The sequence below is a fragment of the Pinus tabuliformis genome, chromosome 9 (assembly GCF_031772625.1).
Source record: "Pinus tabuliformis cultivar Carrire ecotype Pingquan chromosome 9, CPIR1, whole genome shotgun sequence".
Taxonomy (NCBI): domain Eukaryota; kingdom Viridiplantae; phylum Streptophyta; class Pinopsida; order Pinales; family Pinaceae; genus Pinus; species Pinus tabuliformis.
In genome coordinates this window covers 70186284-70210769 of record NC_142307.1, presented here as the reverse complement: position 1 = coordinate 70210769, position 24486 = coordinate 70186284, and the positions used below count along the sequence as shown (strand labels likewise).

The window sequence follows — 24486 nt, the reverse complement described above, 5'->3', positions numbered from 1 at the left end:
CTTCTCATGCAGTGGAATTGGGTGACAACAAAAGCTATGCTGTTAGAGGCCTGGGATCAACATCGTTGAAGCTAGAAAATGGATCAAAGCTGCACCTCAACAACATACTATATGTTCCAGGTTTGAAAAAGAATTTGCTTTCTATTTCTTGTTTAGAAGATAAAGGGGATAGAGTTGCTTTTGTTGATGGAAAAGTATTGGTTTGGGGAAAAGACTCTAGCATTGATAAAGCTAGGGTTATTGGAGTTCGTGAAGGAAGCCTTTATAGAGTTATTACACCACCTCCTCAAGCTTTGGTTCATATGGAGATCAATCCCATTGAGCTATGGCATAGGAGGTATGGTCATCTACATTATAAGGTCATCCCTACTCTTAGTCAATTGGTTCATGGCATCCCCAATATGAAGTTAGATCATGAAGGTGTGTGCAAGGGATGCTCTTTGGGAAAACATACAAGAAAGCCATTTCTGAATAGTGAAACTAGGTCTAAAGAAATATTAGACCTCATTCATTCTGATGTGTGTGGGCCCATGTCTGACAAATCACTTGGAGGTCATCTCTACTATGTAACATTCATTGATGACCATTCTAGAAAGACATGGATCTACCTTCTCAAAACAAAAGATGAAGTATTTGAAAAGTTCAAGGAGTTTAGATCCGAAGTGGAAACCCTAACCGAAAGAAAGATAAAAACTCTAAGGTCCGACAATGGTGGGGAATACACTTATAATGAATTGATTGCATATTGTAAGGAAGCATGAATTAAGAGGGAGCTCATTGTTCCCTATTATCTCGAACAAAATGGAGTGGCTGAAAGGAAGAATAGGTCAATTGAAGAAGGCATTCAAACAATGCTCCTTGATCAAGACCTACCAAAATTCTTATGGAGAGAAGTAGCAATGAGAACCGTGTACATTCAAAATAGAAGTCCTCATAGAAGTCTTAACAACATAACACCCGAAGAAGTATTCACAGGAAAGAAGCCAATTGTGGATCACCTCCGAATCTTTGGAAGGCCAACATACATCCATGTTCCAATGGACAAGAAAAAGAAGTTGGATTCTACAAGTATCAAGGGAATATTCATTGGATATAGTCTCTCCTCAAAAGCATATATAATCTACATTAAGAAAGGAAGACATATCAAAGTAAGTAGGGATGTCATATTCGATGAAAATCAAGCCTACAAGAAATCAAAGGATATTCCTATTTATTTTGATGACGAAGAAGTTCCAATATTTGATTGAGAAGAAGATCATCATGAAATCCCTACTACAAATCAAGAAGAAGAAGAAGGACCAAGTGAGCATATTCAATCTGTGGTCATCCCAACCACAAGGAAAAGGCCAAATTGGTTAAAAGCTACATTAGAAGATGTTGAAGGACATGAAGTTGCGAAAGGAACCTTCAGGGAAAGTAAAAGACCGAAGAGATATTCTGGGTATGATGCATATATGACAAAGTTAATTGAAGTTGAACCATCTACATTCAAGGAAGTCGCTCATCAACAGGTTTGGAAGTAAGCGATGTAGGAATACTATCAATCCATTATGAAGAATGGGGTTTGGGAAATCATTCCTAGACCTAGTGACAAATTAGTTGTCACCTCCAACATGCTATAAGATCAAACGTGCTATATTGGAGGTATAGACAAGTACAAAGCTAGAGTCGTTGTAAGGGGTTTCTCTCAAAAGGAAGGCATTGATTATGAAGAAATATTTGCACCGACAACAAGGTACACTACCATTAGATCTTTGGTTTCATTGGCTGCTACAATGGGTTGGAATATCCATCAAATGGATGTGAAGACCGCATTTCTGAATGGGACCATTGATGAGGAAGTGTATATTGAATAACCCGAAGGCTTTGAAGTTAATAGCAGGGACTCTCATGTTTGTAGACTCAAGAAGGCCCTATATGGTTTGAAGCAAGCACCTAGGGTGTGGTATGCGAGAATGGATGCATATCTCCTTAGAATTGGGTTCGTAAAGAGTTATACTGATTCTATTCTCTACATCAAGGTCGTGAATAATGAGCCCGTCATTATTCTACTATATATGGATGATCTATTCATCACTGGTGTGGAGCAAAGAATTCAAGAATGCAAAATATGTTGGTAGCTGAATTTGTGATCCAAAATGGATTTTGGATAGACTCCTAAGTCTAAGTGTTCATCACTGAGGAAAATGAAAGTCCAAAGAAGTTCCTGGACATAGCCCCATTGCATAGATCTTTTCATTCTGAATCTACTGCAACTTGAACGAGCTCCTAAGTCTAAGTGTTCCTCACTGAGGAAAATGAAAGTCCAAGGAAGTTCCTGGACATAGCCCCATTGCAGAGATCTTTTCATTCTGAATCTACTGCAACTTGAACGGGCGAAAATGGACTTAGGACGCAGAAGTTATCACTAAAAGAAGATGCCCTATCTTCTTTAGAAAAAGAGGAAAAATCCTCTAAAATGGGCAAAAAACCCTTATAAAGGGAAATCGCATCGGACCAGGGCAAAAGAGCGGACTTAAGCGGAAAGGGGAGAAATCTCCGATCTGCCGACTCGATGTATCGATCGGAGGCAGACACATATGCGATATCGGGACCCTAGATCTGGCGATTGCGATCATGCAATACGCTGATCGGCGATGATTGGATTGGCGAATCGGCATCGATGATGCACAAAACCCAGGGCCGAGCGACATTACGACCGACGACCCCTGATGTCGATAAAAAGGTCGGACCCGATAAGTTTTCAGAGCCCGATTGTATAAAATTTCAGGTCCAGGAATTCGGATTTTCACGTATTTCCTGTGTATTTGGGATTTTACCCAAAACACATATGCGATGCGATAAGCGATGAATCCGGACCCGAATGGGTTTATAAATACAAATGTATATTGTTTCAAGTCCACCATAAAGCCCTTTTGCGATAATTTTAGTGTTTTAATGTATTTTTCAAATACAAAGGGAAACCACGAAACAAGCGGGATTTCGGGCGGGCTGTAGGCGGTAAGTGGTTTTGGCCGGGCTCCGCCCGAGCCCATACATTGGCTGCAACGTGGCGAGGTGCCAGAGAGAGAAAACCACCCTTTTCGTGCGGGTAATCTCTATGCGCGTTAGCCACCCGAAATCAATAACAGCCGTTGATCAACAATCACTTGCGATCGTGCCCAAAGACGGATCTGAAGGGAATATAGGGCGGAACTAATGATTTTTGAAGTCCGATAGACCGCGTTTGGGCGGATTTTCTTGTGTATTTGTGTATTTCTCTGTGTAAACAAAGAACGACCATTTTTGGGATTTCAAAGGCAGCGATGGTCCATTCCGTTACGGAACAGGTGGCCACCATCCTTGAAGGCGTTTAAAAATGATTGCTAACACTCAGAGGGGGATTAGAGTGGACAGAGGCTGGGAGCCAGAGAGCCCGAGAAGGGGAAACGAACAGACAACGCCGATTGGCTTTAAAGCCACAGACTGACAGAGGCAGAAAGGCAGCTGAGACAGGAGCGCAAAAAGCTAAGCAAAAGCCAGAGAGTTGCAGAGAGCCAAAGAAGCCAGAGCCAAGAGCTAGAGCCAGCGCTGAGAGCCAGAAAGTCGAGAGCTTCAAGAGCCAGGGATAAAATGGTGTCTAAACCCATTGTTTCTGTGTAAAACAAGGGAGTTGAACCAAGAGTTTGTAAAAGGACTTTGCCATAATTCCAGAGAGCCTAGTTGAGTTGACTAGAGCTCATGGAGACGTAGCCCAAGAGTTTTGGGTGAACTCCTAATTAAATTGCTGCCTTATGTGTGTTGTTTTATTGTTGCATTATATATCTACTACTTTAGTTGTTGTGGTATCAGTTCAAGCAAATAGACTTAAAAACACATAAACTGTCAACAATAAACATAAGCATACACCTTATTTCAAGCACATATTTAATTCCACATTGGTTAATCATAAAGACTTGGGAATATTTGAAGCTTTGGAAGTGGGAGAGGTCCTTGTAAGTTAGACAAGGATCCTAAGTGCCCCATTTTCAGATCAGGTGGTATCAGAGCTGAGATTGATTAACCTCACCTTCAAAGAAGGTTATATCAGAATGCTTGATTGACAGAGCAAAGATTGCTTGTCTGAAAGGTGTTTAAACAACCAGAGGTTAATTGTATGCTTGTTGTAGACTGACTATTATTTGAGTTTGCAGAGGTGAAGGGAAAGCTATTGATAGCTCAGTCCAGGAAGGACAAGAAGGAAGAAGGGCTGAAGGCATTCTTCTATTCCAAAGGATCTCAAAGAAATCCTTGAAGCACAAGAGGTTTGTTGCAAAAGGTTGCTTAATAAAGCACTTTATTAATTTTGTTTGAAGTTCTTTTGTTCATTGGTATAATGACAACTTCTACAAGTGAATCTTCAAATTCCTTCTTCATCACAAGACTCTATGATGGAGACTTGAAGCAAAACTTGTTCATCATGATGGACAAGGTGAGAGAAATGTATGAAGATGGAAGGAAGAGCAACATACTTGGAGAGCAGTTGAATTCCATGAAGGAAGAGAAGCAATTGCTTTCCGACAGACTGGAGGAAATGGAGAGGCAATTTCATATTGCAAATATGAACTTGAAAAGAATGCATGAGTTGGAGTCACAACTCTTTGTTGCCAAAGAAGCCTTGGTCAAGTATCAGCTTGAAGAAGAGGTAAGCCATTCCAGTTTGTCTTCAAATTCATCTAAGAATGCTTATATTGGTTTTTTGAAAAACATACCAAAGGCATAGGTTCCGAGCTAATGTCCAAGATGGGTTATGAAGGAAAAGGCTTGGGTAGACATGCACAAGGTATTGTTGAGCCAATAATAATTGAGGAAAGACCTAAGTATTTGGGTCTTGGCTATGGACAAGCTTATGGAGAAAGTTCCAAAGCTGCCATGAAGACCATTAAAACAACTCCAAGAAGGGGTTGCATTGCAGAGTGTGAAGATTGTATTCAGGAGGAATGCAATGGCTTGAAACATCATTTGCAGGATGCAGGTGTTCAGAAGCACACACTTGAACCAGAGAGTTGGGGAGACTCTAACAGCCTTGAAGAGATTGATGGGGTTCCAAAGGGAGCCACTTCTTCATTTGCTTCACCTCCTCATGAAGGCAATAAAGGTGAAAGAGAAAGCTGGTTCTAATCGTCTTCCTTTTGATTTTAAATTTCCACATAAGCATGGGAAAAGAATTACATGTTCCTCTTGTGGTTTGGATAACCATCATGTTTCTAGATGTTGGAAGAGAATGGCCACATACAAGAAACTTTTGAAGGAAAAGAAGCAAAAAGCCAAAGGTCCATTGGACAAGGCAAATCATGCTGTCAAGAGGATGCACATGTGTTGCACTTACTGCCATAAGCAAGGGCATCTTGCTGAAAGATGTTGGACTTTGAATCCAACAATGCTTCCACAAAAGTTGAAGAAAGTGGAAAGAGAAGATGGCAGAAATGGAAAGGAAGATTCCATGACTGATGTGTCTCAGGATGATTCACATGTTGATGCTGATGTGCAGACAAAGGTAGTACCTTTGAAAGGGATTGGTGAGAAATGGCTAGAGTTCTTATCCAATTAAGGTTGCATGTCTATTGATGCATCTATTTTCATTTCTTTGTTAATGAGATGCAAGTTGCAGGTTCTTACCAAGAAGGTGAATGGAAAAGTTGAGTAGGAGACTCACTTTATTGCTGCAACATTATATTTCATTTCAGCTTCGAAAGTACAGTGTACTTAAGTGAAAGTTGAAGGATGAAATGCATGCATGAGCATGATGTGCATGGACACAGGGATGTTGATGTTTTCCTTGTTTTGAACATGTATGTGTAATTAACTTGTAGGGTTGATTGCTTTGACATGCATGTGATGCAATGTTGACTTGGGAGAAGTTAAGTTGGTCTCCAAGATGGAAATAATAATGAAGTGTTTCATCTTTTGAAAAGAGTCCTAATTGTCTTTTTCTACATGCTTGACTTGAAGAGTCATTTGTTTAAAGGCATGTTTTGTGGGCTTGTTATCTAGTCCATCATTTGTATGCAAATGTAAGACATGGAGGTGTTCACAAGCTGTGAAATCTGTTTCTTTTGTTAAAGCAGGAGTTTAGGCCATCCAGTTGTTGTCTGTATTTCTGTTGTTGTTAACAGCTTGTCAAACAGATACAAATGAAAGTTTTGTGGAGCAGATGAACTTCACATTTGTTTGAGCCACCTTGGATCAATGATCAAGGCAAAGAAGTTCAAACCACCTTCTATTACCATTTCAGTAGAAGTTTTGCTGGAAGGCAAGGGGGAAGACAATTCTTCCCAGGAAGACCAGTTCATCCAGGAAGGGGAGTGGTTAGAGACTTTGGTTCAGAGGCACTATGCAACGCAAGTGTGTGGACGCTAAAAGAAGAGGGCGCTATTATTCTCAGGTCCTGTTCAGATCAATATATCAGTGTTTTGGAGACCAAAAGTTATTTTAGTGGGAAGGCGTGATCCAAAATGGATTTTGGATAGACTCCTAAGTCTAAGTGTTTCTCACTGAGGAAAATGAAAGTCCAAGGAAGTTCTTGGACATAGCCCCATTGCAGAGATCTTTTCATTCTGAATCTATTGCAACTTGACCAGGCAAAAATGGACTTAGGATGTAGAAGTTATCACCAAAAGAAGATGCCCTATGTTCTTTAGAAAAAGAGGAAAAATCCTCTAAAATGGGCAAAAAACCCTTATAAAGGGAAATCACATCGGACCAGGGCAAAAGAGCGGACTTAAGCGGAAAGGGGAGAAATCTCCGATCTGCTGACTTGATGTATCGGATTGGAGGCAGACACATATGCGATATTGGGACCCTAGATCTGGCGATTGCGATCATGCGATACGCTGATCAGTGATGATTGGATTGGCGAATCGGCATCGATGATGCACAGAACCCCGGGCTGAGCGACATTGCGATTGCCGAAATCGGCGATCGATGACCCCCCGATGTCGATAAAAAGGCCGGACTCGATAAGTTTTCAAAGCCCGATTGTATAAAATTTCAGGTTCGGGAATTCGGATTTTCACGTATTTCCCGTGTATTTGGGATTTTACCCAAAACACATATGCAATGCGATAAGCGATGAATCCGGACACGAAAGGGTTTATAAATACAAATGTATATTGTTTCAAGTCCGCCATAAAGCCCTTTTGCGATATTTTTAGTGTTTTAATGTATTTTTCAAATACAAAGGGAAACCACGAAATGAGCGGGATTTCGGGTGGGCCGTAGGCGGTAAGTGGTTTTGGCCGGGCTCCGCCTGAGCCCATACACTGGCTGCCACGTGGCTAGGTGCCAGAGAGAGAAAACCACCCTTTTCGTGCGAGTAATCTCTGTGCGCGTTAGCCACCTGAAATCAATAACAGTCGTTGATCAACAATCACTTGCGATCGCGCCCAAAGACAGATCCGAAGGGAATATAGGGCAAAACTAATGATTTTTGAAGTCTGATAGACCGCATTTGGGCAGATTTTCCTGTGTATTTGTGTATTTCTCTGTGTAAACAGAGAACGACCATTTTTGGGATTTCAAAGGCATCAATGGTCCATTCTGTTACGGAACAGGTGGCCACCATCCCTAAAGGTGTTTAGCAATGATTGCCAATGCTCAGAGGGGGATTTGAGCAGACAAAGGCTGAGAGCTAGAGAGCCCGAGAAGGGGAAACGAATAGACAACGCTGATTGGCTTTAAAGCCACAGACTGACAGAGACAAAAAGGCAATGCTGAGACAGGAGTGCAGAAAGCTAAGCAAAAGCCAGAGAGTTGTAGAGAGCCAAAGAAGCGAGAGCCAAGAGAGAGAGCCGAGAGCCAGAGCGAGAGCCAGAAAGCTGAGAGCTTCAAGAGCCAGGGATAAAATGGTGTCTAAACCCATTGTTTTTGTGTAAAACAGGGGAGTTGAGCCAAGAGCTTGTAAAAGGACTTTGCCATAATTCCAGAGAGCCTAGTTGAGTTGACTAGAGCTCATGGAGATGTAGCCCAAGAGTTTTAGGTGAACTCCTAATTAAATTGCTGCCTTATGTGTGTTGTTTTATTGTTGCGTTATATATCTGCTGCTTTAGTTGCTGTGGTATTAGTGCAAGCAAATAGACTTAAAAACACATAAACAATCAACAATAAACATAAGCATACACCTTATTTCAAGCACATATTTAATTCCGCATTGGTTAATCATAAAGACTTGGGAATATTTGAAGCTTTGGAAGTGAGAGAGGTTCTTGTAAGTTAGACAAGGATCCTAAGTGCCCCATTTTTAGATCAATTTGAGATGAAGGATCTGGGATTGATGCACTACTACCTGGGTCTAGAAGTATGGCAGAAACTTGGAGATATAATTGGGGCAAAGGAAAGTACATCATCAAGTTGTTGCAGAAATTTGGGATGATGGATTCCAAGCCTATGACTGCTCCTATGATCACCGATCTCAAGAAGTTGAGGGGCTCTGACTCAAGTCTCGTGGATCCTACCTCATATTGTCAGTTGGTGAGCTCCCCAATGTATCTAGTAAATACTAGGCCAAATATATGTTTTGCAGTAAACATTCTTAGTCAGTTTCAGTTGGAGCCTCGTCATGATCACTAGATAGCTGCCAAACACGTATTGGGGTATCTTCGTGGCACTATACGTGACTACTTGAAGTATGATAGTAGGGAAGTCAAGCTAATTGGCTTTATAGATTCTGATTGGGGTGGCAATGAGACCGATGGAAGGAGCACTACAGGAGGATGTTTTAGTTTTGGAGCTGCTATGATCTCATGGACGAGTAGAAAGCAAGATCCCTTTGCTTTAAGGAATGCTAAGGCGGAATATGTGGCTGCATGTGAAGTATGAAAGGAGGCTGTCTGGTTAAGGAAGCTTCTAACGTATTTGTCCGAGAAGTCTCTGGGTCCCATTGCGATTAATTGAGATAATCAAAGTTGTATTAAAATGTCTGGAGATCTCGTGTTTCATGCTAGAATGAAGCATATCAACGATAAGTTCCAATTTATTAGGAACTTGGTGCAAGATGGGATTGTGAAGTTGGTTAGTATGTCTGGAGAGATGAACAAGTAGCATACATACTAACAAAATCTCTTCCTAATAAAAAGTTTGAATATCTAAGAAACAAGCTTGGTTTAGTAGATATTGTTGATTGTATTGATGATAAGAGATTGTAAGAGATTTGTTGAGGTTTTGCGAGTGAAGCATTGCTTGGGAAGACATCTCGCCAACAATTTGTGTTGATGTTTAGGTCCCAAAGTAGGGAGGGTGGCGTTGGTCGTAGAGCTTTGACCTCGGATACACACCTAGGTCCGTGGGTTGGTTGTTAGCAAGTAAGTCTGATGGTACCTAGAGAGGCTGAAAGCTTGAGTCCACCTTAGTCTCACTTGGATAGATTGCCTTGTTCAGGAATCTAGTCCATGGCATTGCGGTGCCTAAACTGTTGAGAGACCAATGGATAGATTGCCTTGGTCAGGAATCTAGTCCATGGCATTGCGGTGCCTAAACTCTCCATTGTTCATATAGTTTGAGGTCTTCCATTATATTTGTATATTATGAATATCTCCCTAGTTAAGAGGGAGTATTGGAAAATGTAACTAGGTTTGGTCTTCATTAATGTATTTGAGTCATCATGTAATATACTTGTCAAAAGAATAAAGAAAATAATTTTTATTATTGAATCAATGACTTATTAAAGAATGGGTTTCATGCTTGGGTCATCATTATATTAGTCAAAGTCCCCATTGTGGACTCCTAGGATTAATATTGAGTCAACAGAGCCATTGTACATTTAAAGAGACGCTTCTTGGGCTTTGCAATCATGTAAAAAGGTTTATTATTGCTTCAAATATAATTTATGTAACCTCCACACCAAGTCGGCCTAAAGGAGATCAAGTCGGCCTAAGGGACACCAATTCGACCTCACTTGGAGCCTATAAATAGAAGGAGATCGAATTCATTTGGAGCATCTCATCTCAAGCAAGTTCAATATCTCTAGTGAAGCTGGAAAAGTGCGAAGTGGGTCAAAGAAGTCTAAAGGAAGTGCGAGTTGGGTCAAGTCTAAGGAGAAGGAAGAAATCGAAGTTTTGGTGCTACTCTCTCTCTCTTTCGTGCCCTAGTTTGGGAGATCAAAGTCTTCCAAGTGTTGTTGCCTAATGCCGTAAGTTGTTGCATAGTCAAAGTTGTTGGGGTGGAAGTGTTGCTGCAAAGGGGTCGAAGATTTGGAAGGGTTGACTTGGTGTGGAGGGAAGGTTTGGTCTATGTCTAGGTTGAAGAGTCTCAAAGAATACTATTGAAGGAAGAGAATTTTTGACTGGGTTTTCCCCTCGAAGGGGGTTTTGTCCTGGCATAGTGCCTACATCTTGTGTCTTGTGTTTTTGTGATCTTCATACACACATAATATGGTAATTGCTTAATGAAAGATAAGATAATAAAGAAGTAAAAGAAGCCAACATAACTCACAAGTAATTATCAAGTAAGAGGAATCAAACCCTAATCTACTTGCATTGATTTCTCAACAAGTAGGTGATTTATTAGGCCCTTCTTCTAGCAACTTTGATTGTCTTCCAGCAAATAGAGAATTTCAAACTTGAAGCAACAAACCCTAGCTTTCCTTCTTCGCACGTGTGAGAGAGAATTAGCCCAAAAACAATCTTTCTTTGTTCTTCTCCTTCTTCACTAGCCTACTTGTTCTTCTTGACTTGGTCTTGAAGGGTATTTTGACACTTTTAAATACAAAAATAAATTTCTTTACATGTTACAATGTGCTCGATGGGGTCTTCAACTTATGACAATGTCTCTTTTGACTGCTTGACCTAGGACAAATCCTAGAAGCACTCAATGGCTATTTGACCTCTAAAATAAAAGACCTTGATCATGAAACCCATGCTCCAAAAATAACAATAATAATTTTTCTTTCATTTTACAAAATATATGAATCAAAAGTACATTTCATATTTATGAAGACCGAACCTAGTTACACATTTTCAACACTTCTAGTAGCACAACTTTGACCCCTAGCAACATAATTTCAGCCTCTACTGCAGGTCTGAAATTTTCGGTCCGTCCCGCAACTACTTTCACACATGTGAGCTGATTTAGGACTTCCAATGCTTCTTGAGACCTTCGCTTGAGTTTCTCCTTGTTCTAGGGCTTGAGGATGACCTAATGAGTCTTCCTTCGACCTTCTTTATGCATTTTCTCCAAGTTCGATCCTACAACAGCAAACCCTAGCCCAACAACAAAAACCCTAGTTTCTTTCCTTCACACGTGTGATGAGAGAGAGATAAATAACTCAAGCACTTGATCTTCGCCCTTCTTCTTCCTTCGCTAGCCTCTTTCTTCTTCTCCTTCGTTTGATTGATGAGAGAATGAATTGTGTCCATAGGAGGTTGAATTCCCTCCTATATATAGGCTTCCAAGGTGGACGAAGTACCTCAAATTAGGCCAACTTGGTCTTGGAGGGTATTTTAACACTTTTAAATACAAAAATAATTCTTTTTACATGTTACAATGTGCCCGATGGGGTCTTCAACATATGACAGCGACTCTTTTGACTTCTTGACCTAGGGAAAACCCTAGAAGCACTCAATGGGTTCTTGACCTCTAAAATAAGAGACCTTGAGCATGAAATCCATGCTTCAAAATAACAATAATAATTTTTCTTTTATTTTACAATATACAAGAATCAAAAGTACATTTCATACTTATGAAAACCGAACCTAGTTGCACATTTTTCAACAATCCGGAACTGCGGATCGGGCCTGCACAGTCTGGATTTCTAGGGATCGCCCCAAAATCGTTGGAGGATCGGCCAAGAATCCATACAGGACGTGGTTCCGGCCTTGGATGTTTTGGGGGGGGGAAGGATCGTGAAACACTGCTCTAGAGGAAGATGGGAAAGCTTGATCCATATTGGTAGCTTGTATATTTGTTCCCTGACTAGGGTCAAAGCTCAACTACCAACTTCTGATATACAAGGATGATGCATAGTTGAAATATGATACCCCCCCCCCCCCTGCAAGTCAGATTTCGTCTCTATCATCCCTACTCTTGAACAGGAACATGATAAAGCCTCTTGATCCATATGTAATTTGGATGCATATCCTAAGCTCTTTCCCAACTGGCCAAGATCCATCCTCTTAGCGTTTTCACTGCCAGTTCTCTACAGTTCAACCTTCCATTAAATACCTGCTCTGATGGTTCCTCCATCAACCCCTCCTCCAGCTCCAACTGCATATCTTCCTTCCTCTGTTTGAGACACTTAAAGGTTTCCTAGCCCTCCTCCAGTCTTCGCCCTGTCATTTCTTTTTATCTTGCGAGCTGCCAACTCTGGTGCAAATGTGAAAGGTTCATTTGTATCGATCCCTTTGTGAGAAGGGTGAGGAGTTCCCTTGATAGATGATCATGGAGAGGAACCTAGAAAGCTTCACATGGTCAATCTGTATTCATTCCTTCCTTGTATCACCATTGCTGATTTGGTGAGGTTGAAATGTCTTATCACTTGGTCTCTCGCAGCTTTTTTTTTTGGGGTGACGATGATTACTCAGGCTTGGGCTGAGGTTCATTGTGGAAACTGCCACCATATTCTGTTCCTTTTGCAGGATGTCTTGTCCTTAGTATCCTTATAACCTTGCCTTTCTGTTCTGGTCTTTTCCTCCATCATCCTTGATGGCTTCTTGTGAATGTGATTTTCCTTTGTCTCATTGCTGATGCTTCCTCCCCTGTGCTGTCTTCCCCTGGAATGCTAAACTATTTCATAGGGTTTTTGCACCCTTGTTTATTTTCCTCTCACGAGGGCTCCTCCCATGTGATATGTAGATGGTGGCATATAAAGTCTGCTACAAAAGTAGTAACAAGACTTAACTGAATACTTCAACACTCACTGAGAGCAAACTAGGTCAACTTTTTATGAAAACCATCATCAGTGTCTTTATGCCTTTACTTATTATATAGCTTCAAAAATGTTGCCTCTTACTGTATCCGACTATAGAGAAATGTATATTTTATATTCTACAGTGCAAACCTGTGTTTTAGATGTCCTCAGTGTGCACCGTGAGCTCACAGTGATCTGCACTTTACTTGCTTGATAGTCTTACAATTTATGGAGCTAAAAATTCAAATAATAGGAAATTCACATAAATCAAAGTAATCCTTATAGTGTCGATGTTTTGGGAAGAAGTATTTACATATTTAGACCCCATCACAATCAAATAGGATTCTGTCAGCATGTAAATAACTTTTAAACCCTTATCAGTGTGATTTTCAGCCTGAAAGTTTATGGTACGTATCAGTGCTGCTACATTTTTGATCGGCCTTTTGGGTTTGTACTTGCAGTGGCAAAGAAGACATCCATGTTTGATGACCCTGCCAAGGAAATAGAAGAACTTACTGCAGTTATTAAGCAAGATATCACAGCATTAAATGCTGCATTTTCAGACTTGCAAGCTCTTCAAAACTCTCAAGTAGGTGACAGTAACTTTTCCAAGGATAGTGCTATTCATTTCACAACAATTGTAGATGATTTGAACAACAGGCTCAAGGGCATTACAAAGGAATTGAAAGATGTTCTGGTTACAAGGTCTGAGGTATCTATACTTCTAGCACCAGAATCCCATATAAAATTTTGAATTTTTTTGATAGTTCAATACATGAAACCTCAAAGATGCAAGTATAGTGTAAATTTTGATTTGTCCAACAAAGGGTCCCATGATAGGTATAGAATATGCTGGTAATTTTATTTTGGTCTTCAGCTTTCACAGTGATTTGTTTAAAGGTTGTTGTACTGTTTTTGCTGCAGAATGTAGTTTTTTTTTGTTTAAATCCAACAACATGGTAATTTATCGGAAGCTAGATGGTACTTCTTAGATAACCTGTCATATCTGAGGAGATTGTTAATGTGTGGATTCAATACTCTTTTTAGCTAGATAAAGCTTTGGATTTGTTATTACTTGTAACTAGAGGGTTCAAATGGACAGATAGGGAATGTGCCAATGTCACCTTGCATAATCCTCCTCACTTCAGGTTAGCACTTTCTTGCCTTAATGGGGGGAATCCCTATTTAATTGACGCAGAAAATATTGAACTGTACCTTTCAAAATACTTCAAATGTGCAAATTATGCTCTGTAATCTTTAAAAGCAGTTCAGTTTTCTGCAACTAAATAATTTAGGACAGCTAGTACAACTCAGATTTACACCTAGGAATGTCATATCAACTCAAATCTAGCATAAATTCACACTAATTCACTTCATATTGCTGTTGATTTGGGGTAGCATCGGATGTGCTCTAAGCCTCAAATTTTGCAGTGAGACTTAGGCATAGGTATTCCAAAAAACTCATAAAGCGTTTTGGGAAATTCCACACAGAAGTGATTTTATTAAAATAATTAATATTTTTAATGGGGTTCCTAAGTCTAAACTTAGGAAAATTAAAATATTAATGGGTATTAATCTAATCAGGGGTGAAACTTCTAGAAAAAGCCATGGATCAAGTCAAAACGATCTGAGCCTTTGATTATGTTTTAATCTAGGCCGTTGATTGCTCAACAGGAAGATATAAGAAGGGACTTGAGGGTCATTTGGAAAATACACCAGGCAGATACTCAGTTGCCCAAGAGAAATCGATTTTCTCACTGGTCGAAGTTCGGCAAGAGAAAATCGATTCAGAGGGAGAGTTGCAGGTGGAGGAGAGACAAAGAGGGTTCAACATCAGTCAGGGAGACAGGGACGAAGACACAGAGCAGCAGAAGGAACAACGCTGGGCAGATTGACGTTGGGAGAGGCAGTGCTGGCCTGAGTGACGCAGGCATTGTGCAGGCCAGTCCAGAGGCCAGAGAAATTGACGTTGGGCAAGCCAGAGAGACGCAGAGGGTCAAGGAACCTCTCTCTCGGGTCAGACACTTGTTCAGGAACGTCTGTAAATATTTCTCAGTTCTATACTACTGGGTGAAATTTTGTACATGTTGATTTTTGCTGAAGAATAATAAAACCCTCATCTGTTGCACCAGTTTTCTCGCATTGGGTTTTTCCGGGGACAATTGTCCAAAAATAACTGTGTCATTGTGTTTGTATATGTCGGCATTTTACTTACATTTAATTTTTGCAATGTTTTAATTGTGAAGGCTGCAGTAGAATATGTTTCGATATTTGCCGTAAGAATACAGTAGATAACTTATCTCTGAAGTAATAAGTAGAAGAAGTCATATTAATCACTGTAGTAGGATTTCCATTTTAGAAATTTTCACATGGTATCAGAGCTACAGGGAAGCATAAGAGAAAAGCCAGAAGATCCAACGCTGAGAAAGGAAGGGAATTTGAAATCCCTACAAGGGTAGAAATTCGAATCTCTTAGAGGATCGAGCAGTGCAAACCAAATAGATTGGATTTCGTGGGAAAACTCTCTCTGAGTGAGCTGACAGAGAGGTAAGTCTTTTGTATTCGAAATTTATCAGTGGTAGAAGGAAAAGCGCAACAAAAGACTGAGCTAGGAAGACGCAGTTTTTCCTACAACAGTTTCTAGGATAGGTTAGCGTCAGAAGTTGACACAATATGGATACTCAAAATATCCAAGATTTGTCTACCAGATTAGATGAAGAATTCGCATGCTTTGCTAATTCAACATCAATGGATGTTTGGTACATTGATAGTGGGGCTTTAGCTCATATGTAAAATCCCAAATGCAGAAAATTTGGAATAGACACTTCACATAAAACTAATCATGCATTTAACAGAAGATTGGCATGTAAAAATAAACAAATAGAGCACTGCAATCTCATAACATAATAAATAAGAAAACTCTCAGCTTTATTATATTAGATAACTGGGGTTTTACATGCACATACAACCCATACAGCTGAGATAATATGGCCTCAAACAAATCTAACAATGCCACAAATCGGCCTCCAAATAGCTGAAAGGCAATACATGCAACCTGTGAACCTTGAATGGATTCACCAAGGGAAGAGATGGGTGCTTGCCCAATCTCTCTATATCACCTGAGGGTTTTTGTCTTGGGGCTACCAATGGAGTAGAGAACCGAGTTCTCAACCTCTCATGCAAGAAACAATATCAAAACCAAGATGTCCTCCAATGGCCTCCTCGTCCTCTTTTATAGATATGATGGACCCCTTTAGAATCTTTTATTTTATTATTATTTTAATCATGGATCACTTTTCCCTTTTTTATTTTAATTAAAATATTTTTTTTAATGCAGGATAAGGGTAAATTGGCCACCATGTCTCCTTAGGTCACTGAAACTCCCATCCAAAAGTCCCATCATGTAGATCTTCTCGTTCCGGTTCCAACGAGCTATTACGCTGAGGTGTTCCATCAATTAATCTCCCCAGAATGCCACCTTGAGCATAATTAATTAAGTTATGCCTAATAATAGTGCTGATTTTTGAAAGTTGTTGGAATGCAACGGAACGAAAGGAAAACTGTGCCGATGATGGAATATGTCAAGTGAATGCCATCAAATCCCATAAAAACTCCTCAAAACTCCATCGGGACCCCTGATGACATAAACCTGCTCCACTGACCTAGCCATCCCCTATCCTGGAAATCCACCTTGGCTGTACTATGAAGAAGAATAAAAATGGGGACATGACATCAGATGACTGGAGTACACGAACATTTCTCGAGCTATCAAGAAGAACAAATGGACATCCAAATAACCATGGGAATAAAACGAAGTGTACTCCCGTAGGGAGAGGCAACATAGATTCTCAGACGGAAGCAGGGACCGACATCCGAGCCATCAATGTTCTGCATGTGCCAGGAGTAGGGACGAATCTAATTTTAGTGTCCTAGTTACAGGACAAGGGATATGATGTATACTTCATCGGAAAGAAAGTATACGTTAAGCATCTAGGCTGGAAGAGGAAAAAACAAATTGGAGTTCGAAGCAACAAGTTGTATATGTTGCAGCTAAGCAACAAGTTGTATATGTTGCAGCTCGAATCGCGAATGACACTGATAGGCAACAAATATAATGATGAGGAGCGAAATGAATTATGGCACAGGCGAATGGGGCACTCACACCATGGAGCACCGAGGATGCTGAAAGAGTGATCCGAATTTATACAGGAACACAATAAAGTATAGAAATAACCATAAACACAGAGATGCAGCAGAAATAATACTTCATTTCATTAATGTAAAATACTGAAATATGCTTACAAACAGAAATGGAAATAAACTAGCTAGGGCGATGGTAGCTTATCTCTTAGAAGAGATGTGGCGGCTACATGCCTTTGAACTGTGTTACAATGAGGCTCGAAGGCCTATTTATTGTTGAGAAACAATGGAAAACCCTAAACATACAAAAATCTAACCCTAGGAGATGAAACACCAAACTATGGGCCTCATTTGGGTAAATTGGTACATCAACTTCCCGGGGTCGTAACTTTGGCATACGATCTCCGTTTGACGCGCACAATACCTCGTTATAAAGATCTATCCGAGGACTACAACTTTGGGAAGAACAACATTGGTCCATGGATCCATGTTGCTCCCAGTTTTCCCAAAAGACATCGTATAGGTCCTTAAAACGACTCCGAACGTTCAGGACTCGAAAAACTGCTCAAAATAGTAAACTGTGCTACAATTAAGGAAACTGAAAAACTGAAAGAGATAGTTGTGGGGGTCCAAGTGGGATAGGTGGGTGGCCACCAACATCCACCTGGATCATTCCTCCCCCCTTAGGAAGCAATGGTCCCCATTGCGTTGAGTTCCTCCATGAGATGAGGAAACTTCTGCTGAACTTGGTCCCTGGTGAGCTGTTCTGCAACCTCTGATGTGTCCAGTAATGGTGGGAAGCATGGTCGAGGGCGGTCCACATTGAACACTCGGTGCAAGCGAAGGAATGGGGGAATGCTGTGCTCCAAAGAATTGTTTCCCACAACCTTGGTAATGGTGTAAGGACCATATCGGAGTGGTATGAGCTTCTGATGGGCTCTTGTAAGGCGTTCTTTTTGCAGATGCAACCAAACTTTGTCGCCCACTTGAAACTTGTGTGGTACCTGATGCTAATCATGTCGCTGCTTGTACTTGGCATTTTCCAGAATGGGGCAGCAATATATCGACCGGTTGGGTAGAGGTGCTCTAAGAGTTGGATCGAATGAATGCTTGACTTAATAGTGCAATGGTGTCCCTGTGGGTGAGGAGAAGATGTTCCTGTCTGCTTTCATGACCGTATCCATCTGCTGCTGCTGCCGCATGGAGGAACCCTTCGTGGGGGTCATGGATGTGGCGACGATCTTCCCCTTACTTTGGGAGCAAACCAGACAGAAAATGAATTTCCTAGTCTGGGAGATGAGCTTGCTGCCTTTCTTAGCAGTGATCAAAGAGGTGGCGGTAGGTGGGGCTACCTCCGGTGTCTTGTATAATAAATTACCCAAATAAATAATAACAGCGCGAGGCCTGACTCATACAAAGCATGTCGCCTCCATAAGTATGGTTGGCCTAATAATACATCACAAACATCAAGAGGTGCAACATCACACAATACCTCATCTGTGAAGGGCTTGATGCTGTAGGGAAGACGACACTGCTGGCAGACTCGAAGATCTTGTCTTTGGTGAAGCCACCCAATACTGTACGACTGCAGGTGTGGTGTAGTCGGTAAGCCCAACCGCTTCACGATCTCTGCTGAAATGAGGTTCTTTTGGCTGCCATTGTCGACAATGAATTGCAGCGGCGAACCCTTCACCCACATCTATGAGTGGAAAAGACGCTTCCCCTCCTCTGGATCTTTGAGCTCATTCTTTTGGATCTTGGCGGTGGCAATAGTGGCGCTGAGCTCCTTGTCAATGATTTGCTTCCCTTTGCCATTCCCCTTGTCGGGTTCTGACTCAGGGTTGGAACATGCATTTGATTCTGAAGCCTTCAACTTGGCCACCAGCGACTGCTTGGTCCGACACTCACTTGTGTTATGAGTGGGGCTCTTATGGAACTCACACCACTTTCCTGTGTCATTCTTTGGCTTCGTGGTGTTTTTCTTTTCTTGTGGCTTCGACGGGTTGTCTTGGGTCACCCCGCCTTGGCTTTGTCATTTTTTCTTCAGATTCACAGATCCAAAGTCTCGCTTCTTTTGTTTAAACTTCTGCTTGATCTTGACAACGTATTGGTATGCCGTGCCGAGTGAGGAGATGTTCAGGAACTCCATCTCGTCCTGGATGTACCTATGTAGGCAGCCGCAGTATTTGAGTACCAAATGCAGCTCAGAATCCTTGATACCCAACTGTGTGCGAAGGGTATGAAAAATGTTTGTGAACTCCGACACATCTTGGTCCCTTCCCTACTGCAGTATAGTCCACTTTATGTATTTGTCCTCATAGCTTTTGACAGGGTAGTACTGCTCCTTGATGGCATCCCGGAATGAATTCCAAGTTGGTGCGGCTGAAAATAGTGAGCCTGTACTTTCATCCTTCTGTAGGTTTCCCACTAGTCCTTGATGTGGGGGGCTGCTTTGAGAAGAGCGAAAGTAATCTTTTCCCGGCTGGAAAAATCATGAATAGAAAAATAACCATCTAGCAGATTTAACCATTTATCTACGACATCTGCGTCTATTTGAACCTCGAATATGGGGATTTCAAAATTAACTTGTACCTTAAAGGGTGTGGCGTTTCCAGAGTAGCTGTTGGAAGCCGATGCGCCGCCTCTGGGTAGCCGCTGAAGGATCTCGGCAAAGCTATCCATCATCGCGTTCCTTTGTCGCTCGAGGGCTTCTTCGAGCAAGGTTTTGATAGGTTCTCTTGCCCCCTCGTCTTTCTTGTCTTCCGCCATGGGAGGCTGTCGGGATTTGCGAGGCTGGTCTTGCAAGGGTTCGACCAGTTCAAGCCCTAACTCCTTATATTCTGACCTCGTTGGGGACATGCAAAGAAAAACAGAGAAAGAGTAGACCACTCTGATACCACTGATCTGAATTTATACAGGAACACAATAAAGTACAGAAATAACCATAAACATAGAGATGTAGCGGAAATAATACTTCATTTCATTAATGTAAAACACTGAAATATGCTTACAAACAGAAATGGAAATAAATCAGCTAGGGCGATGGTAGCTTATCTCTGAGAAGAGATGTGGCGGCTACATGCCTCTGAACTGTGTTACAATGAGGCTCGAAGGCCTATTTTTTGGTGAGAAACAATGGAAATCTCTAAACATCCAAAAGCTTAACCCTAGGAGATGAAACGCCAAACTGTGGGCCCCGTTTGGATAAGTTGGTACATCAACTTCCCGGGGTTGTAACTTTGGCATACGATCTCCGTTTGACGCACACAATACCTCGTTAGAAAGATCTATCCGAGGACTACAACTTTTGGAAAAGCAACATCGGTCCATGGACCCATGTTGCTCAGTTTTCCCAAAAAATGTCGTTTAGGGCCTCAAAACGACTCCAGAAGTTCAGGGCTCGAAAAACTGCTAAAAATAGTAAACTGTGCTACAATTAAGGAAACTGAAAGACTGAAAGAGACAATTGTGGAGGTCCAAGTGGGATAGGTGGGTGGCCACCAACATCCACCTGGATCAGAGAGACTGTTACAAGGATACCAATCCTAAGCAATGAACGTGATGACTTATGCAGAGGATATGTACTTTGAAAGTATGCTAAAGCAACTTTTCCCAGAAGTAACAATAGAGCAAGGGATGTATTAGGATTAATACACTGAGATTTCTGCGGTCCAACTTCCACAAGGGCTCTTAGTGGTGGCGAATACTTCGTCACTTTTATCAATGATCACTCCAGGAAAACTTGGATCTATTTCTTAAAATCCAAGGATGAGGTATTTGATCGTTTTCGAGAGTTCAAGGCTCTCGTTGAAAATATGTCAGGGAAAAAGATAAAGGTATTGCGTTCAGATAACGTGGTGAATATATTTCACAGATTTCTGCGCAAAGGAGAGCATCAAAAGAGAGTGGACAACTCCATATAATCCGGAGTAGAATGGAGTGGTAGAATAGAAGAACCGAACTATTGTTGGGGCAACCAAGGCCATGTTGTATGATCAGGATCTACCTAAGTATCTATGGGCAGAAGCTTGCAACACGACAATATATATTCAGAATAGAACTCGTCATATAGCATTGGGGAAGAGAACGCTTGAAGGAGTATTCATGGGGAAGAAGCCAGAAGTCAGTCATCTTAGGATATTTGGAAGCATGGCTTATTGCCATATTCCAGACGAGAAGCGTAGCAAATTGGATCAAACTGTAGAGAAGTGGTATCTCGTAGGATACAATGAGACCTCAAAGGCATATAAAATCTACATTCCAGGTAGTAGGAAGATTGTAGTAAGACGAGATGCAAAGTTCATGGAAGATAGAGCTTTCAGGAAATCTTGTGAAATGCCTGCAGAAGATCAGTCAGGAGATGTTTTGTTGGTCCGAGAGCAGCAGGGGCGGTAAGAGGATAGGCAGGAGAGCATACCCCTGGGACAAGTACAATGACGAGTACCTATATTTCCTCAGAGGGAGGAAATGGAGATGCTTCTCAATAGACGAAACAACAAAGTGAGGAGGAAGAATTGGTTGAACCTCCCACCACCAGTGGTAGGACGATCAGAGAAGTGCAGTAAACACTGATGGATGCAAAGGAGTTTGTTGGAGCTCCTAGATCCGAGAAGAGGCAACGCAGGCAACCAGATAGATACCAAGCATTGGTAGCTCAAGTTGGAGAACCCTCTAGCTTTTAGGAAGCTGTTCAACACCAAGTGTGGGTGGATGACATGGTGGAAGAGTACAACCCCATCATGACGAATGATGTCTGGGAAGTAGTACCTAGACGTAAAAATAGATTAGTTGTAGGTTCGCAATGGATCTACAAGATCAAGTATGCTGCAGACGATAGCACAGAGAAGTACAAGGCAAGGTTCATGGCAAAGGGGTATGCTCAGAAAGAAGGTATAGACTATGAAGAGACCTTCGCCCCAGTTGCTCATTACATCTCTATCAGATCTGTTATATCCCTAGCAACTCAAATGGGATGGGAGATTCACCAGATGGACGTCAAGACAACATTCTTGAACGGGGTGATAGAAGAAGAGGTGTATATAGAACAACCGAAGGCTTCGAAACTCATGAGAAGAAGTCTCATGTTTGCAAGTTAAAGAAAGCCCTGTACGGGCTCAAGCAGGCACCTAGAGCATGGTATGGTCAAATTGATAGTTACTTGCAGCAGTTGGGATTTGTCAAGAGTGATGCTGATCCCAATCTCTACTATTTACTGGTAGAGAATGAGCCACTTATTTTGGTACTATATGTAGATGACCTGTTTCTAATTGGATCATCTAGGTTCATCTAGGACTGCAAGAAGAACCTTGAAGTTGAATTCGACATGAAGGACTTCGGATTGATGCATTATTTTGTGTGTTTGGAAGTTTGGCAGAAGAATCGGGAGATCTTCCTTGGTCAAGGAAGATATGCTACAGAGATTTTGAAGAGATTCAAAATGCAGGATTTCCGACCCATGGCTACTCCCATGATCACCAATTGTTAGAAAATAGATGCATCAGAGGATAAAGAAGTAGATCCCATCTTGTATAGACAACTCGTTGGATCACTTATGTATCTGGTCAACACTAGGCTAGACATTTGTTTTGCGGTTAACACTCTTAGTCAGTTCATGGTGGAACCAAAAAGAGTGCATTGGGCAACAACTAGACACATACTTAGGTATGTACGAGGAATAGTCGAATATGGGTTGAAGTACTCTAGAGGAGAGGATGTCAGCTTGAATGGGTTCACTGATGCAGATTGGGCAAGTAATTCAGTAGATTGAAAAAGTACCTCTGGGTACTGCTTCAGTGTTGGATCAGGGATGATATCCTGGTGCAGCAGGAAGCAGAAATCAGTAGCACTGAGTTTAGCAGAAGCAGAATATATGGTAGCCAACACAACTACATGCGAAGCCATATGGCTCAGAAAATTTCTTGTGAGTCTATTCAGGAAAAGGATGGAGGTGACCAAGGTTTACTGTGATAATCAGAGTTGCATCAAACTCTCTAAGAATCCAATATTTCATGATCGGTCAAAACATATAGATATCCGTTGTAACTTTATCAGAGACTGTGTTCAACATGGGGTAGTACAACTGCAATATGTTCTCACAGGAGAGGAGGTGGCTGATATACTCACAAAGGCTCTCTGAAGAGCTAAGTTTACTCAGTTCAGAGAGTAGTTGGGTATGATTGAAAATCCGTTTCAATAGCAAGAGCAGAATGCAGTGCGGATGCAGTGTTGGGTGGCAGGACCAACAACAACACAGATGCAGAGGGAGCTGCAGTACAAATGTAGCATTGACAATAGAAGTGTCAAAGGCAGCAGTATAGTAGCAGCATCAACACAGTTGTTGATGGACAACATGTCAAGCATCGACGGCGCAAAGACGATGCTTCAGAATCAGAGTAGTATGCAGAGAGGCAGTTTATTGCTAGAGCACATTCCTCGCTAAGAGGGAGTGTTGATTTGGGGTAGCATCAGATGTGCTCTAAGCCTCAAATTTTGCAGGGAGGCTTAGGCACAAGTATTCCAAAGAACCCAGAAAGCGTTTTGGGAAATTCCACCCAGAAGTGATTTTATTAATACATTGCTAGATGGTAGTATGATGGAGATATTCCATTTAATGCTGCTCGCTCACCTTATTACCAAGCTATGTGGGACTCTGTTACAGCTGCAGGAAAGGGCTTCAAAGGCCCTACTATGCATGACTTGGTCCATCATGTCAGATGTATGGACCGATGGAAAGAACCACACTATCATTAATTTCGTTGATTCTTTCCCTCAAGGAACCATGTTTTTGAGATCAATTGATGCATCTGATAAGGTGAAGGATGCAACCCTTTGATTTGAGATTTTGGATGATATTATTTAAGAAGTGGTGGAGAAGAATGTCGTGCAGGTCATCACAGATAATGCCTCAAACTATGTTCTTGCTGGAAAGATGCTCGAGTCCAAATATAAGACCATATTTTGGAATCCATGTGCTACACATTGCATAGATCTCATGCTTGAGGACATAGGCAAAGTGGAGTGGCTAAAAAACACTATAGAGCATGCCAGGTGCATTACAAAATACATCTACAACCACTCATGGGTATTGAGCCTAATGAGGAAAAACACTAGGGGCAAAGAGATTTTTACGCCTGCAATTACGAGATTTGCAACTCACTTCCTCACGTTGCAATGTCTCAATTCTCAACAAAACAACCTGCAAAAAATGTTTTCTTATGATGATTGGACTGAATCTCGGTGGGCTCGTATGCAAAGACACCAAAAAGAAAGCTTTTGACAATTATTTTTGGAAAAGGTTTGTAGAGCTTGTGAAAATTACCGAGCCCCTTGTTAAGGTGCTAAGGATGGTGGATGGGGAAAAATTGGCCATGGGCTACATTTATGAGGCTATGGATCAGGCAAAGGAGCAGATACGGGCAACTTACAAGGATAGGTTAGCTAAATATGGCCGTATATGGGAGATCATTGATAACAGATGGAACAATCAA

At 41.4% G+C, this 24486-nt stretch overlaps 1 protein-coding gene across 2 annotated transcripts in view; it reads left to right on the top strand.

The window, feature by feature from the left end:
* LOC149147151 (syntaxin-31-like) overlaps window positions 1–24486 on the top strand; it is a 294644-nt gene that overhangs the window by 93133 nt on the left and 177025 nt on the right. For both annotated transcript variants that reach the window (XM_089445931.1, XM_089445930.1), the window contains exon 2: window positions 13321–13571. In XM_089445931.1, the coding sequence (XP_089302057.1) occupies window positions 13321–13571 (251 nt within the window). The remainder of the gene's footprint in view (window positions 1–13320; window positions 13572–24486) is intronic.